This window comes from Labeo rohita, chromosome 5 (assembly GCF_022985175.1).
Source record: "Labeo rohita strain BAU-BD-2019 chromosome 5, IGBB_LRoh.1.0, whole genome shotgun sequence".
Lineage (NCBI taxonomy): Eukaryota > Metazoa > Chordata > Actinopteri > Cypriniformes > Cyprinidae > Labeo > Labeo rohita.
The window spans coordinates 31,895,142-31,913,076 of record NC_066873.1 but is presented as its reverse complement, the minus strand read 5'-3'; the positions used below and the strand labels follow the sequence as shown (position 1 = coordinate 31,913,076).

At 37.0% G+C, this 17,935-nt stretch overlaps 1 protein-coding gene across 1 annotated transcript; it reads right to left on the bottom strand.

The window, feature by feature from the left end:
* Nucleotides 1–317: 317 nt before the first annotated feature.
* Nucleotides 318–17,697, bottom strand: rasl10a (RAS-like, family 10, member A). Its single transcript, XM_051108858.1, has 3 exons — nucleotides 17,299–17,697; nucleotides 5,936–6,060; nucleotides 318–2,960 (listed from the first exon to the last, which is right to left on the bottom strand). The coding sequence occupies exons 1-3, from the start codon at nucleotides 17,512–17,514 to the stop codon at nucleotides 2,690–2,692; spliced, it is 612 nt and encodes a 203-aa protein (XP_050964815.1). The 5' UTR covers nucleotides 17,515–17,697; the 3' UTR covers nucleotides 318–2,689.
* Between the last annotated feature and the right edge of the window lie 238 nt (nucleotides 17,698–17,935).

Below are 17,935 nucleotides of genomic sequence, written 5' to 3'. Positions count from 1 at the left end.
ATGATTTAATGAAGTCCAAGATAACAGCTAAGAATCTCGGCCTTGTTCATATATATACCATAGGACAAAATGATGAACTGGAGAGGTGTATATGCAAGGACGGATTATCAGTAAGAATGCTGGTGCCTATTTTAAGGACAAATTTACTACATTTCTTAAAGGATTAGTTCATTTCCAGAATAAAAATTTCCTGATAATCTACTCAGCCCGATGTCATTCAAGATGTTCATGTCTTTCTTTCTTCAGTCGAAAAATAATTTATGGTTTCTAAGGAAAACATTCCAGGATTTTTCTCTATATAATAGACTTCAGTGGGGATCAGCAGGTTGAAGGTCCAAACTGTAGTTTTAATGCAGCTTCAAAGGGCTCTATACAATCCCATCCAAGGAATAAGGGTCTTATATTGTGAAACGATCTGTCACTTTCCTAATGCGTTGAGCTAGTGCAAGATGAGCATTTGTGGTTTAAAAAGTATATACAGCTCATTTTTATTTAATTTAGAAAATGACCAATCGTTTCGTTAGATAAGACCCTTATTCCTCGGTTGGGATCAGGGATGTTGTTAGATCTAAAGCTCTACTGGGGCACAGGCCCCCATTACTTTTTCTATTGCTTTTTTCTTGAAAGCCTGACACGCGGACGTGGATTTCTGCGCAAAGGACACCACTAGTTTGTGTTTTCGGTTAAAGTGCTTGACTGTTTTGCTTTTATAAGCGTGAATTAGGTTACTACATTGCATTTTTTGCCGCGATTATAAATGTAAATGAATACACTGACAAATAAAGTAAACTGTTAAAACTTAAATTTAAGATTAATACTGGGGCACAGCAGATTTATACTGGGGCACGTGTCCCAGTAGAAGGGGTCTAGTGATGCCCCTGGTTGGGATTGTGTAGAAGCCCTTTGAAGCTGCATTGAAAGTGCAGTTTGGATCTTCAACCCGCTGATCCCCATTGAAGTCCACAACATGGAGAAAAATCCTGGAATGTTTTCCTCAAAAACCATTCCTTTTGACTGAAGAAAGAAAGACATGAACACCTTAGATGACATGGGGGTGAGTAAATTATCACGAAATTTTAATTCAGGAGTGAACTAATCCTTTAAGGCTGTCACACAATGGACCAGAAGCATATCACTGCTTTGCACCTATGACAACTTACCGGGAAATAGTTACTCTAATCACCAAACAGGCAGAAGTTCACTTCAAGAATGAACAAAGCCCCGTTGTTGAATTTAAAGTCTGGTTGTTGAAAAAAAAACAAAGAAAATGGAAAGTTAAACCCACAGAAGACAAACATTATGCTAAAAAATGCACATTACACAATAGACATTAATGTCAAGGGAGTGTCAGTCTGTGGCGCATAAGGTCGTAGCTGATTGGTGCCACCAGTGCATGCACAGTACACTCATAGAAAACCATATGTTCGAATTTTAAAGATATGGAGCAGCACTGTGCTTCTTGTCCAGTGTGTGACCTTCTTTAGCCATTATGGACAATACCATTTTTCTATTAAAAAGCTGTTTTGACAAAAAATGTTGTCCTAACCACATTGTAGGAATATTATTTACACTTTTTCAGGGTCTGTGTAAGGTGGCCCAATGAATTACTATAAATGGAATTGGAGAATGGTGAGGTCTGCGAGCTGCAGCATTTGGTTAAAGCGATAGTTCAACCAAAAATGAAAATGATGTCATTAATTACTCACCCTCACGTCGTTTCAAACCCGTAAGACCTTTGTTCATCTTCTGAACACAAATGAAGATATTTTTGATGAAATCCGTGAGCTTTCTGACCCTCCATAGACAGCAATGCAACTACCACGTTCAAGGCCCAGAAGGTAGTAAGAACACTGATAAAATAATCCATGTGACATCAGTGGTTCAGCTGGTTTGAACCCAACATGAGGGTGAGTAACTAATGACAGAATTCACATTTTTGGGTGAACTGTCCCTTTAATAAGGTTTACGAAGTGAAATGTTGTGGCAAGATCTGAAGCCTGCAGCTCCTTTAATATTAATGTCCTGAAGCAGTTTTGCAAAAGGGAAATTGGCCAGTGAGTAACAAGACAGGGATTTTTTTAAGTCAGTGCTTCTGAGAAAGCACAGAAAAACTGTGCACATATTATAACATAGGGAAAGATCAGCTCATATTTTAGGTCAGACTTGAGGAGCACTACAGATAATTCCAACGGGTTCACAAACTTTCACTCATCATTATTTCTAAGCAATAAATACATCCCTCATAAAAGCTATTTCCAAGCAACAAAACTGTCACACTGGAAATACGCTTGCACCGACAGCATCTGAATTTAAATATGAGAAGGGGGGAAACAAATTATACTCTCTCTGAGTCAGATTCAATATTTTATTCTGACCCAGACTTTGGTTAAGATAAAAAAAAAAATCCTTATCTGCTTCCATTTTTCCTGTTTGCTAAAGTACACTGGAGAAAAGTGAAATCAGTAGTACCTAAGGTAATCCATCAGATGAATGCATCAGTTACAGAGGCCCCTAGGTGGTAATATTCCAGCCATTTTGATTAACAGTTTGTCCCCAAAGCGTCATCCTTGTGGTACAGCAAAGTTGACTTTCAATACTGACTTAGGACCAGCTCAAATCAGATAATTAAGACTCTGATAAAACAAACTGGTCCTGAATAAGCATAAATTCAAAAAAGGCTACATATAGGTCACATGACATTACAGCGGTTCCTATGCAATGCCCCTTGGAGACGGATAGAGGTGTGGTTCGGACGCAGTCCTCGTGCCACGGCTATTCCCAGGAGTTCTTTGAAGAGCAAAAGGACGTGCCAGTTATACTTAGCAGAGCACTCAACATAACCGCACTTCCAGGTCTTCTTCACCAGTACTGACACGGCCCTGCGCTGGGTGAACCGATGCCGCTGAAGGTCCCGCTTACTGCCCACCACCAGGATGGGCACCTCACTACTGCTGCCCACTCTTATTGAAAGACAGAGAGAGGAAAGGCAGGTGAGAAGACTAATAAGAAAGAGGTTTAAGAAGGAATTAGCAAGTAAAACAAAGCGACCACACGAAAATCGATCAGATTCTTACATGACATTTATGTTAGACATAATGTTTGCAAGCTTTTATCTTCAGCAAACATGCGCAGACACAAACACAAACATGAAAAGCCCCTCAGCTCCTTGACACGCTGTAAAAAAAGGCACTGAGCTCATAATGTGTGATGGAGAATGCATGATGTGTGTCCTTTCTCGGCGCTTGACTGTGCTTGAAGGTCACACAGACACACACACACACATAATGAAGAATGAAAGCGTTTCATGTTCAGGGGGCTTCAAAGGCAAGTGTGTGTGTGCGTGCATTTTGCTAAACTGAAAAAAATGCAATATATTTAATTGCCAATTTACTGTCACACAAGGACCTCAAATTAAAATGTGAGGTTTCACTTATTTGCTCAGAAAAACGTCAAGTGTAACACCGCCTGGTTGAATATATGTAGCTATTAAATAAATGTCTGCCAGTTCATATAATATTGAGTATCTTTACATAATAGCAAATTACAAAGGGCTCCATGCATACACAAATTACATATCATAATTACTTAAAACCTTTAATTTAACACACTGAATTTAATTGAGGACCCAAGGGAATTCCATATTATTCATTTCAATATAAAAAGAATACTACTCCTTTTAGTCTGATTCTACTCATTTCAAACCCGTCAAATATTGAGGATTTATGCTATTATATCTATGTGTGTTCAATATATATATATAGAGACAGAGAGAAAAAAAGAATGTCTGTGAGTAATATCAGAGGTGAATAATCTGTCAAAGAGACCGATGCCATTGTGTTTAAGAAGCCTACACTAATCCCTCATGCCTGTGTCTGGGTGCTTGTGTCATGTTTTACACTGATTTATCCCCCTTTAATACAGTTTATCTATGCTTTCTCAGTTTGACTTCCCCTGTCTACCATCTCACTATCTCTTAAACCTTTCAAGTCCATGTTTAGTCAAAGACTTTTGTGAACATTTTATCTGCCACAGCCGCTTCTTCTAACACACCCTCTGCATAGGGGTGGGCGATAAACCAATAGACATGATTAACTGGTAGAATATGTCACCCTGTAGAGATTTTGGACTATCATTTCTATCACCGTTACATGTTAATGTGACGTTGCTGTGCTACGTGGTCACAAAAACATAGTTTGCATGTGCTTTTAAGCATTGCAGTTTAAATGCAAGTGATTTGAAGCCAATGAAATGCAATAAGCAGCAAAAGAAAACTCATTATGCTATATGCGCACAAGTTATTTTTGCCGCTTTATAGACCTTGAACGTGGTAAAATACACGCACTTGAATTGGATCAGGGCAGATCTTAAAGTGACAGCAGTCTAATATTCCTGCTGTCTGTCATTCTAATGACTAAATCTTGACTAAATCCTTTTGAAATCTTAATAAAAAGAAATATATTTAATGTATATAGTGAAGAATATGCCGTATTTTTATACATTTGATTACTTTCTACAATGAATGTAGTATTTATTATTGTAGTTTTTTTGTTCTGTTGCGTGTAATTAGTTTCTTATTCTTTTTTAATCACTGATTGTTTACATGTCTTTAATGAGTTTTTTTTTGTTTTTTTTTTTTTTGGCTAGTATTGACACTGGTGACACAAATTATGAAATTTCTGTGGTATCAAAAAAGTTTGTTATCATGAAGACCTTATTTAAAGCAAAAATAACTACATTGTGATATATGTGACCCTGGACCACAAAACCAGTCATAAGTAGCACGGGTATATTTTTATCAATATCCAAAAATGCATTGTATGGGTCAGAAATATTGATTTTTCTTTTATGCCAAAAATCATTAGGATATTAAGTAAACATCATGTTCCATAAAGATATTTTTTACATTTTCTACCATAAATGTATCAAAACTTAATTTTTTACTAATATGCATTGCTAAGAAATTCATTTGGACAACTTTAACAGCAATTTTTTTCTCAGTATTTTGATTTTTTTTGCACCCTCAGATTCCAAATTTTCAAATAGTTGTATCTCAGCCAAATATTGTCCTATCCTAAGAAAGCTTATTTATTCAGCTTTCAGATGATGTATAAATCTCAATTTCACAAAACGGACCCTTATGCCTGGTTTTGTGGTCCAGGGTTACATATATCATTACTGTTACTCATATCGTGATATAAGATTTTGGTTATATCGCCCATATTGAGACTGCATTCAATATTCCACCACATCACACATCTACACGCAATCTCTACATATTTAACTGAATACCATCATCATTAAAACTACATTAAAATTTTATTGTCTAAATGACTATTTTTGCACTAAGACTGAGGTGTTCTCAAAGCAGTGAGAACGTGAACAGCATTTGTAAAACAGAAGGGTGATGCTGTGGGCGGGGAAAAGGGCTAAAGGTGGAGACTGCCCATTCATTCTGTCATTCATTCAGTTCACATGAGACTTTTATGCAAATGCATGATGCTGCACGCAATCTATGGCGCACAAGACCTGCATATGTAAAAGGATTTTCTCGCTAGCATCTATTATATTCTTATCAGCTGTAGTGAATGGTGACAGTGTCTATGCTCTGTAACTGTCACTCATCCATATTCTCAAATGTCACCTCATTATCTCAGCATCAGCTGGGGAAACAAGGGCCAACTGTTATTAAAAACATTAAAACCAATCAGTAGTTCGTCAGTGCAGCTGATACAGTCACATTAATCAGTGCTGATCTGTCTCATACTGCTACTAGGCTGAGAAAAATCAGTTTCAATAACCACAGTTGGTCTCATTCTAACAATAATAGAGGGAATGTCAAACATTTGCTTTTTATTGGATCTATCATAGCATGATAATCATTGTCTATTATTCATTGAGATGGCTCATTTCAGGTTCCAAATGAGCTTGGTCATACCTGCTATCCACAATTTGCTGTCGGATCATCTTGACATATTCAAAGCTCTCCACGCAGCAGATGTCATAGACCAGAATGTAGGCATTTGCACTGCGGACCCCTCTACACCGCGCATCCAGCCACTCCTGATGAAAACAGAGAGACAGACAAAAACACTTGATCAAACTAATGACCACTGATTGATTGCTTGACAAAGGAGGTAATTACTTGTTTAGCTGTGATGATAGGAAGCAATATGAAAACAACCTCCAATCAAATATAAAATATGACAGCATTTCACAATGCTGCATTTTGGTTGTAGTTAGGTTATGTGGCAGTACAAAAATAATGTACTTATCAATTTCAATCAATTCTTTAACTTAATCGAGTCCCATCCTACACTTTTTTTCTTGTTCAAGAAGACATTTCACTCAGATATTATGGGAAGATGACTACAATTTCCATTTCATGCTGAATATCTGATAGGAGCCAAACAAGAAAAAAAGAAATAAAGAAAATACATAGGCTTACAATAAAAAACAAAATGTTGTAGAAACAATCATGAAGTAAAACCATAAAACTAAATATATCATTTAACTGCAGGAAGGCATAATCAAGTAAAATAGAAAACAGAGCAATATACTTTATGTGAAATCATGTTTCTTTGTTCTTAATGTCAGTTCTCTACTCCATTCAAGGTATTGAGAGTACTCATGGTGCATTATAGGGGCCATTCTTGTTAGTTCAACAGAGCAGAGGACAATGTAAGGTTACAGGCATTAAATAGTAATGATTTACCTACAGTAATTACACAACACTGCTGTATGGGGGACATCTGAAAGAGACAGCGAGTAAATTTCTTCAACCGTGACACACTGACCTCATCTCTTCTCTCTCTCCTTGCCCTCTGCTCTTCTCAGGAGGGCTGTTATGATATGAACTGAATATCAATTCCAGTATTCATTTACACCCTCAGATGTGGTACATCATGTCATACCATGACAATTCTGTATTATTTGTTAAATTACATCAGTTGCATAAACGATTTGAGCCTCTCTATCTCGGAAAACATTTTGACATTATGCGTTGGTGTGATTTTTTATAAAATATTGTACAAAAACAAATACTCAATCAAGCTGTTTTGTTCTTCTCTCATTAAACTGTATTATGTATATATCAGCCTCCAGCTGCTAAAATATCACTGGATTTGCTTACCTAATTTATGGAAAATATTTGAAAGATATTCAGAGTTTGCGTGAAGCACTAAGCAAGCAAACTAGATCAGAAATTACATTCTGCTTTTTTCTCTGTGAAATAACACAAATTCTTTAGCATTAGCCAGTCTTTTGATAGATGTAGTATCATATATTTCAGAAAATTCAGCACAGATACATAGGCTACATTCACACTGTCAGTTTTTTGGATTGACAACCGTATTTACTTACAGATGTGAGTCTCGAAATGTCCCATTCACACAGCAGCTTACAGTAGCGTCTCGAACTATGAATGTACAATGGGACTCAAACCCATAATCCTTACCAGTAACCATAGCGACAGTGACCTAAGTCATATCAAAGATGGCGACCTCCGTAATGAAAGTCTTCTCTGTCACGGTAAATTACTGAAACCACTCAGGAAAACACACAGTTGGCCCTTCGTTTGTGCACCAGAGAACACGCAATGTTTGATGTGACAGACTAACGTTAGTTGTCCAGTCCCGTTTACTCAGCGCGTGTTTTCCAAGAATGCAGTTCGAGTCCTAAAACATTTAACGTTACGACATTCGGTTACAGAATGCGATCACGCCCATTAATAACCAAATGTATTTGAATGTAACCGTATTCTGCTGCTGTGTAAACATGGCCATATATACATTCATTTAAAAAAAAATCTGCTCGTACATATCTTTACCACCTATTAACTTTAGTCAATAGCAGCTTTTTTTTTCGTTTTTCATACAGGATAAATTAGCAGAACAATGTATTCAGTAGTACATTAACTGTGCAATCCATGCTGTTGTGTTTACATCCGAGTATCACCAATATGGCCACGCATCCGGGTAACTGAACAAATCGTGACGTAAGTGCAACCCCTATATATGGAAATCACACGTTACTAAAATTACCATGAAATCTAAATGGATAAATGATTTATCAGTGTACATCATGTCACTCACATGAGATCGTGGCAAACAACAAAAATCCAATAATCCAATCTATTCCTGATTTACTGAATCAAGTCTCACCCTACATTTTTTGATCACAATTTCAATTTCATGCTGAATTTAACTACAGTTTTCAATGTCAAACACTGTGAAATTAACCCAAGCTTTAAAAATGACCAGACTTAATGCTGCAAGTCCAAAAAGTAGCCACAAGACAAGACTAACCACAGCACATCACTAATAACTTGCAAATTGTGAAATTCCAGTAGATCTTGTTTAATTGCCATATTGACTGTGATCTGCATTTGTATATGTATGTGTGTGCGTTGAGGACAGAAGAAAGATCGAGCGAGGGAAGGAAGTCAAATTGAAGCCATTCGTCACAAGCTGATCTTGCTTGTAAAGAAAATCGATGTCAACTGTAGCAAAGACAGAGGTTGCACATTCATCTTGACAGGGGAATAATTACCTTCGTCCTCTAGCAATGTTAGAAAAGCAGCTCATGCTAATATTTTACACTCAGAGATGACCACTCTGATTCAGCACTGAGATTCACTCATGCACGCTCGAACATTAGTGTAATAATAAAAGCAATCAGGTGTGCAGATAAATGCAATGACATATTATAGATCATTATAGTATAACAGACGAGGGGAGACATTTAAAGGGATAGTTCACAAAATGAAACGTGTATGGCCACCTTTCTTTGGAACACAAAAGAAGGTGTCTGGAATGATGGATTTAAAATAGCATGAGGATCTCTCTGACTTGCATTATATAGACAGAAAAACACTAAGGCACATTTTTGGGATTGCTTTCTGCATTCTCACCACACTCTCCAGCTTCTGACTGATCATCTGTTAAAAAAAACATACAATAGAAAGGGAGAGAGTCTGTGTGTTTGGGTTTAAAGCAATTTTTAGATGCTGAATAAGAAGTCTCTGTCCTTTTCCCCCATCTTTCTTTTGCTTTTTTCCTTTCTCAATTTCCTGCATATCAAAAGCAGATGCTTTACCCTCCGTCTCCACTGGGAAATCTGATGGTTCTCAGACCTTATTAAGCACAAACTCAACATTCTATGAGATTTTATGGAGTTCTAGCTCAGTGATCATTGGTAGATTGAAGCAATTATCTGCAGAGGTTTTGAGCATTAACTACGGAGCTAGAGCGTAAGACAAATTCCTGTCAATTAAGTAAGAGCCTCAAAGCTTTCGGTCTTTTCTGCTGAGCACTGTTCTTACATAAACGCTCCCTCAGTGTGCCTGTTAGATGTTTCAGATGCGCTGCCATCCCCATGAAAGCTAAAAATAGCAACTTCCCTCTCTCTTTCTCCTTGTCAAATCTCAGTTCTTTTCTTCCCTGTGAGTGTGAGTTAGAGAGAGGACACATTCAGATTCACTTTCATCATAATTCAACATTCTCCTCTGGGCAAGGAAGGGATCCACTTTAAACAAAAATCTTTGGAACTTTGGAAGATGTCCACCAGAAATTGCTGAATGGGCGACTGTGCTGCTGAAAGCTGCCAAGTGAATTCACAAAAATATTGTTAGGTTAAAAAAAGGAGCAAAAGAGAAGTCTATTTAGGACCACATGGAGCTCCATCAGTTTGATAATTATTTCTCTAAATGGCATTTCAACAAAAACCTGTATTTTGTGGAAAACACAGTGATCAAAATCAAAGAACAGTAACCACTGTACCACAAAAGAAGATTACAACTAAAATTTTGGAGGGGTAGAGTTAGAAATTAGTAGGAAGTGTAGACGCCCTTGCTTTGAATCATTAGTTTGAATCACTGTTTTGCAGTGTGACGGGAGCATTGTCTTGCATGAAAATTGCAGGCTGATTGGGAGATGCTTGCAGGGAAGGAACTGCATATTGCTGAAGGAGGTTCTGATAAATATTTTTTGTTTTTTTGATTGATGATGATCAAGTCTCACTGTGGGATCTCAGTTGTCATTAATGTCAGTCTGTACCAAAGTCAAGACACATTAAAAACTCCAAAAGAAAAGACTTTTTTTCCGGAGTTTTACATTATCAACTTCAGTGGCTGCGAGCTGTATTGCATGCGGTGCTGAAATGCTGGCGGCAATACTGGTGTACTTAAGAAGAATGTAAGCAGCACTACACAAAACAGCGTCACAAACCCGGTTTTTGCAAAGGCAACAGATCGTACGAATTCCATGAGTGGAGGACAGGAGCACCAGAGTTTATGGCAGTTAGAAAAATCTAGCATTCATTCTTTTAATGGCTTGTCTTAAAAAACAGACAGTAGCCGGGTTTCCATCCAAAGTTTCCATCCAACATTTGCAACTAAGCACCGTTTCCATCCAACAAATCAAAGAGAACAAAATCATCACTTCCTGATAAACTGACACTATATGTTTATTTGGAATTTATTTGGCAAATGCATTTCCATCCTCCATTATTCGCATTAACCCTTTTTCACACAAGTCAAAAACCACCTCAGGCGAGCGTAAAAACTTTTTTTGCGAATTAAGGGATTTTTATTCGAAATGTGGCGCTTTCATCGGTTGTTTCGGATGTGATACTTAAAAATGCGCATAAAAACAGGGTGATGGAAAAATAGCTAGTTTGATGTTTATCATAGGAGAACTCACACTGCAGGACAGAGTGCCAAAACTACCATTAATCGGCTGTTGGTGAATATGTCAAACCAAACCATGTCAAAACAAAAATCACACAGTGTGAGCTAGGCTTTAAACATGCGAAGATGGGTCCTTTCCCTGTTCATTGCTTAACTGGAAAGCAATTCCAGCTGCAGTGTTGAACCAATTCCCCATTGAGAGTCTGCATTATCATGTCTTCTTAAGCATTTGTTTTACATGGATGACCATGGGGGATTTGAATGAATTAGTGTCATCGTAACCTTGCAATATTCAAGAAATCACAGATTGTCAGGTGGACAACCTCCTGTCGCAGGGTTTTAGTCACCTTAGAGCATCCCGTATATATAAAACTAAATGTTTAAATCAAGTTGGTGCCGATAGCCTTGTGGGCAGCACTTCGTCATAAAGCGCTGTTACGCTATGGGTGTCTCGAGTTCAAATTCCGGCTCGAGAACCTTTCCCGATCCTGCCCCCTCGCTCTTTCCCACTTTGCTTCCTGTTAGCTATGATCTGTCCTATTATATAAAAGGCCAAAAGCATGAATTAAGAAGTACACCAAAATACATAGAATTTTTTTACATAATACAGTTGGATCTTTCTCTCTAAACCACCAAGCCAAAACAAAATCATACTTTTGACACAACATTCTTTCATCTACAAAACAGTCAGGTGCCAGTGGTGCCAAATGTAGACGTGGAAATAATCCAGAAAAGCACTAAGTCAAAAAACTGCACATCCCAGTTAAATCATTACATGCATGGCAACTAAATTGCTTGTTCATTATGCATCATCTTTATTTCTATCTCAGTCCCTGATAATTGATGGTATAATTACTAAATTATATTTCTTAATTTTATGCGGAGGTGTACAGCTAGATTTATTGTATTGGTTTCTTTTTACTACTCGCTGACACTGTGATGTATGACAATGCATCCTAAATAAGAGATTACACTTTTCAGGTGTGAAAAAAATAATGAGAACATCTGTCCTTGAGACAGCTCAGTTCTGTACTGCATTTGTTTTTAAAGGCAGATGAATTTAATATTGTCTCAAAAGCTTGAGAATGGTCATTTCCAGGAATATTTCATTCCATTTTTATGTTCTTTTTTTCTGTTGTGTTACACTTTTTGAAAGAAAATCTGTTAGACCATAACCACTTTTGTAGTTTAAAGACTGACAAGAGTGATAGATTGATCTGATTATTTTGTAAGTAACAAAACAATCCTCCACATAACAAATCACCTTTATTAAGGGGACTGAAATAGATGGAGTAGTTGACAGAGAAAGTGAGAGCATTAGAATACGAGGAAAAATGTAAGAGTCAATATCGTTGAGGACGTTTTCCAAAATGAGAGTTGGCAGTGTGACATTGGCAAAGGCAAAGAGTGACAAACTAGAGCTGAATGAAAAGAGACCCTACAGCCACTGAGAATCAGTCATGTCAGGGCACAAAGCAGGAAAAACAAAACCAAAACCAAAGTTAATATTCCTTAATTTCACTGACTAAAAGAACAATCAAAAGCACATTTTCTCCTCAGCTAGTGGTGAGAAACATAGTTCAGGAAGAAGTGCATGGCTCTGGGCAAAGTGAATTCTATCACATTCTAAGGACCATTACATGATCAAGCAACTGCTGTAGACGCGGGGGAACGTGTCACTGAGCCCTCTGTTGTCATAATTGAGAGAGAACAAGAGCGAGAAAGGGAGGTTGGCAGTAAAAGGAAATCCTGAATCATGCTGGCTTTTGATCTGCTCCATCTGCCGTGGCATCATGTGAACAAACTGCGACATTCAGTCACCAAAGTTGCCAAGCAGTCAAACATTATTATTCACAGTTGTCTGTACAATAAATATCAGCAGGAGGTGAGCGATACTATTGCATGTTGCATTGCAGTATACAGAGATATAGAGTGCAGGCCATATATCTTTGAACCATGATGCATTACAGAGAGATGTTAGCACTTTTCAGTCTTTTAGCATGCAATATCAAAGTATAAGTAAGCAATGTAGAATGTTTAATTTCAAATATTGTCTAGGTTCATAGTTTTTATGTTAAAAAAAAAACAAATTTAAAAATGTCATGTTTAATTTAATGTCACTGGGATTTTTTTGTAAATAATTGTGAAAATATATATTTTTAATTTAATTATACTAAAATATAAGTGTATAATATAATATAATATAATATATAAGCAATATCACACAAGTAGAAGTGAGATATGGCTGTATATTGGCATTGCTGTGATTCGGCCGTAAGTAAAGCAGTGCCGATATATCTCCCGTCTACTCGTGTGATATTGCGTTTATACAACAGTTTGACGGCATGAGTATGTAAATAAACAAACAAAATAACAACCGAGTGTCTTTAAAGGGGTCATCCGATGCCCATTTTCCACAAGTTGATATGATTCTTTAGGGTCTTAATGAAAAGTTTCTATTATACTTTGATTAAAAATTTTCAATGGTTTTGTAAAATAACACCCTTTTTACCTTGTCAAAATGAGCTCACAGAAGAACACAGAAACGTAATATTTATAAAAGGATACTAGATTTGGGCATCCGCCATGACACTTGCTGTAAGAAGTACCGCAAGTGGAGTGATATGATTTCAAACTGTAAAACGGCTGTTGGAGTCCTGATATCATTCTAATTACGCACACCTATCAGCCAATCAGATTCGATAACCAGACAGAACTATATAATATAATATAATATAATATAATACAAGCATGTTTTTTGTCTGCAAGCAGGGACTAACTGCTGAAGCTGACCAACAAAACTCGCCCTAGATCAGAGGAAACTCAAATGTAACCGAATTGAGCTTAAAGCTGCAATACATGGCCTGATTAGTAAATACTTGCTTTTTATACCTATACATTTTCTGATGGTTAAAGAAATTGAAACTTTCTTAGTCTAAAAGCTATTTGTATCTGGGTTTAAGCTAATTCAGTTGCTTTTTAAATCTATGAATTCGCTAGTGGTTAGAAAAATGTACACTTTCATCTCTACAACCATGTTTGCTTTCAGTGACTTTTTGGGTTTATTTATTTTTTCAACACGAATGTCTGCATATAACACTAGCACCTGTCAAAAGAAGCCAGAAGCATTTTAATAAAGATGTATCCACACCTATGTGCTCCAGCGTGCCACGCTCTAAAGGGAGCTAAATGGCATTTAGCTGCGGCGTGCTCCGGCTCAATTAGATTGCAGTGTCTTAATGTGCTCTGAGCACTGAAAGCAATGCCCCCTCCGTACCTCAGCACAGCATGTTCATGATTTTTACATTCCATTTTGCTGACATGACATCAGAACCACTAACACCTCTCTGATTCCCTGTGGGGATGCCTTGACACAGCAGTAACGAGCAATCCTTTTTTACCCATCTCCATTCTATAATAATATTTATTTCTCATTGTGTTTTCACTGTTGTCAACACTCTACTTCTTATTTGGTAATAAAGAACCTGGCAACAATCAACAGAATCACTTGTTGCCGAGGCGACCTTGGTGGTCTCTCTCTGGAGTGGGTCTTCAAGCTGTGTGAAGTGGTCACGATGCGGGGAGTTTACTCTGAAATACTGCCAGGGAAAATAAGGTGAGAAAATGGCTCACCATCCAACATTTTTCACAGAACAAATAGGATTTTACATTCTGAACACCTCTCCATCTTTCAGATTATGACAAACCTAAAGGGAATTCAGGAGAGTTTCGTTGAATTTGTATCGGCCTTAAGTCTTATAAAGGTCAAAAGTGAATTATATCTCATTCTTTCAAAGCCAGTGTTCTGGGTTTTAGCCGTTTGCTCTGAAGAGACTACAGATCCCTGCTTGGCCATGCCTTGCATGTAAATGCTCTAGTGTTAGGAGGTGAGCAGGAATTATTTGTCTGGATTTGTAAGGATTTGTAAGGATCTAGCATTGTGTTACGCTGGCACAGTAGCACTACTTGGATTAATTGCAAATGCTTGCTTATGCTAGTCTGATTTGTAAATGGCTTTATGGATCAATCAAAATGTGTGCAAAATTAATACATTTAAAGGGATAGTTCACCCAAAAATGAAAATCTTTCATTAAATACTCACCTTCATGTCGTTCTAAACCTGTAAGACCTTCGTTCATCTTTGGAACACAAATTAAGATATTTTTGATGAAACAATGCAACTACCATGTTCAAGGCCCAGAAAGGTAGTAAGGACATTGTTAAAATAGAAATCAACCATGGTTCAACCGTAATTTTACGAAGCTGCAAGAATACTTTTTGTGTGCAAAGAAAACAAAAATAATGACTTTATTTAATCCAAACAAGTTCACACTCTCGTGAAAGCTCATCAAAAACTGATATTCAGCATTGTTATTTTTGTTTTATTTGCACACAAAAGGTATTCCTGTAGTTTTAGAAAATTACAGTTAAACCACTGATGTCACATGGACTATTAATGATGTCCTTACTACCTTTCTGGGCCTTGACTGTGGTAGTTGCATTATTGTTTACACAGGGTCATAAAGCTCTCAGATTTTATTAAAAATATCTTGTTTTCCGAAGATGAATGAAGTTCAACTTTGGAGCGACATGAAGTTCATAATTTCAAAAGTGCACATGAGTTGACATGAGTGCAAATTCATTGTTATTAAGATCTACCTTCCTGCAGAGTTTATTTTCTGCTCCACATGAAACAGCTACTACAAATTTTAGTGTTCTCAATATTGCAGACAGTTAATTACATCCAGGATTAGAACTAAACCTGTGTCAGAGGTAGATTTCTGTGCAATACACTGCAAGTATTTCATGCAGCAGTTGACTGACAGAATACAAAAAACCCATGTGATGCAAAACCTGGGTACGTAAAATTGCTAAGAACATATGATGTTTCTGGTCATGCCACTTTCTTAACAAAACAGATGTTCTGGGGTCTTGGATTATTCCAAAACATCGGAAATTTGAGGATCTTCCCATAAGAATAATTAGAGGGGTGCTTTAAATGCCAAGACTGTTAGACAAAATAAGAGGAAGAGTAATAGTGTGTGTGTGACAGAGAGAGAGAGAGAGATGAGGGGGAGATACAGAAAAGCGAGTGAGAGGTGGGGGAGAGAGAGAATATTTGCCAGAGGGAGGATACAGAAAATAAGCTTACAGATGCTCAGTTCAAGCCATGTCGCCATAGCAACTACTCCAAATGAGATCGTTTTTTTTTTTTTCTTTCTAGAGGAAAGCCCCTCTCTCCTGAAGCAATCCACTATCGTTCCTCAGGAATCTCTGTCTATTAATGGATCTGTTCAAGATTCACTCCAGCTGTAATGATGAAAGTTCACAGGAACAAAAGGACACTATATTTTTAGAAAGACTGGAAAAGTGTTAATTTAAATAATGACATCCCAGAGACAGTTTGGTTGTGCAAGGTCAAATCTATGGATTTAAGGATTAGCATGTTGCATTAGAACAACAGAAACTCCTGAACCTTTACAGTAAACACTAACGTTACAAAGTGTCTGTTTTCGACAGGATATTTTTCAATGAAATAATGTTAATATTATTAATAAATTCAATAATGAAAAATGTTCACTGAACCTTAAAACGTACATTTTTTCTTTTATGCCAAAAATCATTAGGATATTAAGTGAAGATCATGTTCCATAAAGATATCTGTGACCCTGGACCACAAAACCAGTCTTAAGTATTATGGGTATGTTTGTAGCAATAGCAAAAAATACATTGTATGGGTCAAAATGATCGATTTTTCTTTTATGCCAAAAATCATTAGGATATTAAGTGAAGATCGTGTTCCATGAAGATATTTTGTAAATGTCCTACCGCAAATGTATCAAAACGTACTTTTTGATTAGTAATATGCATGGCTAAAAACTTCAAGTGGACAACTATAAAGGCAATTTTCCTCAATATTTTGATTTTTTTGCACCCTCAGATTCCACATTTTCAAATAGTTGTATCTCAACCAAATATTGTCCTATCCTAACAAACCATGATGTATAAATCTCAATTTAAAGAAAACTGACCCTTATGGTCCAGGGTCACATTTAGTAAATTTCCTAACGTAAATATATCAGATCTTAATTTTTGTTTAGTAATATACATTGCTAAGAACTTCATTTGGACAACTTTAAAGGCGATTTTCTCAATAGTTCGATTTTTTTGCTCCCTCAGATTCCAGATTTTCAAATACTTGTATCTCGACCAAATATTGTCCTATCCTAAAAAACCATACATCAGTGGAAAGCTTATATATTATAATATATAATGTTAGGGTTAACATTTAGTTAACCCTCATGGTTTTGTGGTCCAGGGTCACAAATGGTGAATAAATTTAATGATACAATATATGCCATTGTAAAATTTAGTGAAACCTGTAAAAAAGAATTTGTTTTGGGTATGTTTATTTTATTCAACCAATGCATGTTGCCTACTTTAACAGTGAAATATTTCACTTATTTCTTATATCTGTTAAATACATTATGGTGTTAATCCTACATTTAAAGTGTTTTAAATGAACGTTTATTGCATTGTTTTTGTCATGTGTTGTACACTGATGCAGTATTACACAAACTGCATGAGCGCTTTGTACAGTTCCTGTAGCCTACCTGACTCGGGCTCGAAGGAAAGGAGGAAATTGGCGGGACATCCAAAATCTTCAGGTCGTACATAACACCGTTAAGAATGACCGAGGGTCTGTAGACGTATCGCGTTTGGGTGGGGGTGTAAGTCTCGGAGAAGTCATTGTAAATAAACTGACGGATTATAGAAGTTTTCCCGACTCCAGGCGCTCCGATGACGGCGATGCTCAGCGTTTCGACCATCCCGTGCAGATCAGGACTGCTGACGACCACTAGCGATCAAGACACTTGGAAAACTGCTCAACAAATCAAAACAATAATATGAATTGTCAGCGTGCGCCTTCTTGTGCTTAAATTACCTCTGCCGACGAGAACGCACTTCGTGGATGTTCAAATAAATCAGAGTTTGTTCACAGATCTACTGTCTTCTGAACCGCAGTAAAGATAGTTTGCGGTTTGATATTCGGATTTCTTTTGGCTATAAATACACAACGCGCTGTCATAAACATGCAAATAATCCCGAATGTGGTTCTCCATGATTTGTGAATTCTGGTGATGATGTGCCTTTTGGCCGAAATTTTATTTTATTTTTTCGACTCTTAATTTTATAATGCTTATAGCCCCGAAAGTTGGAAACTTAGCAGACTGAAACCAGTGTCATGTG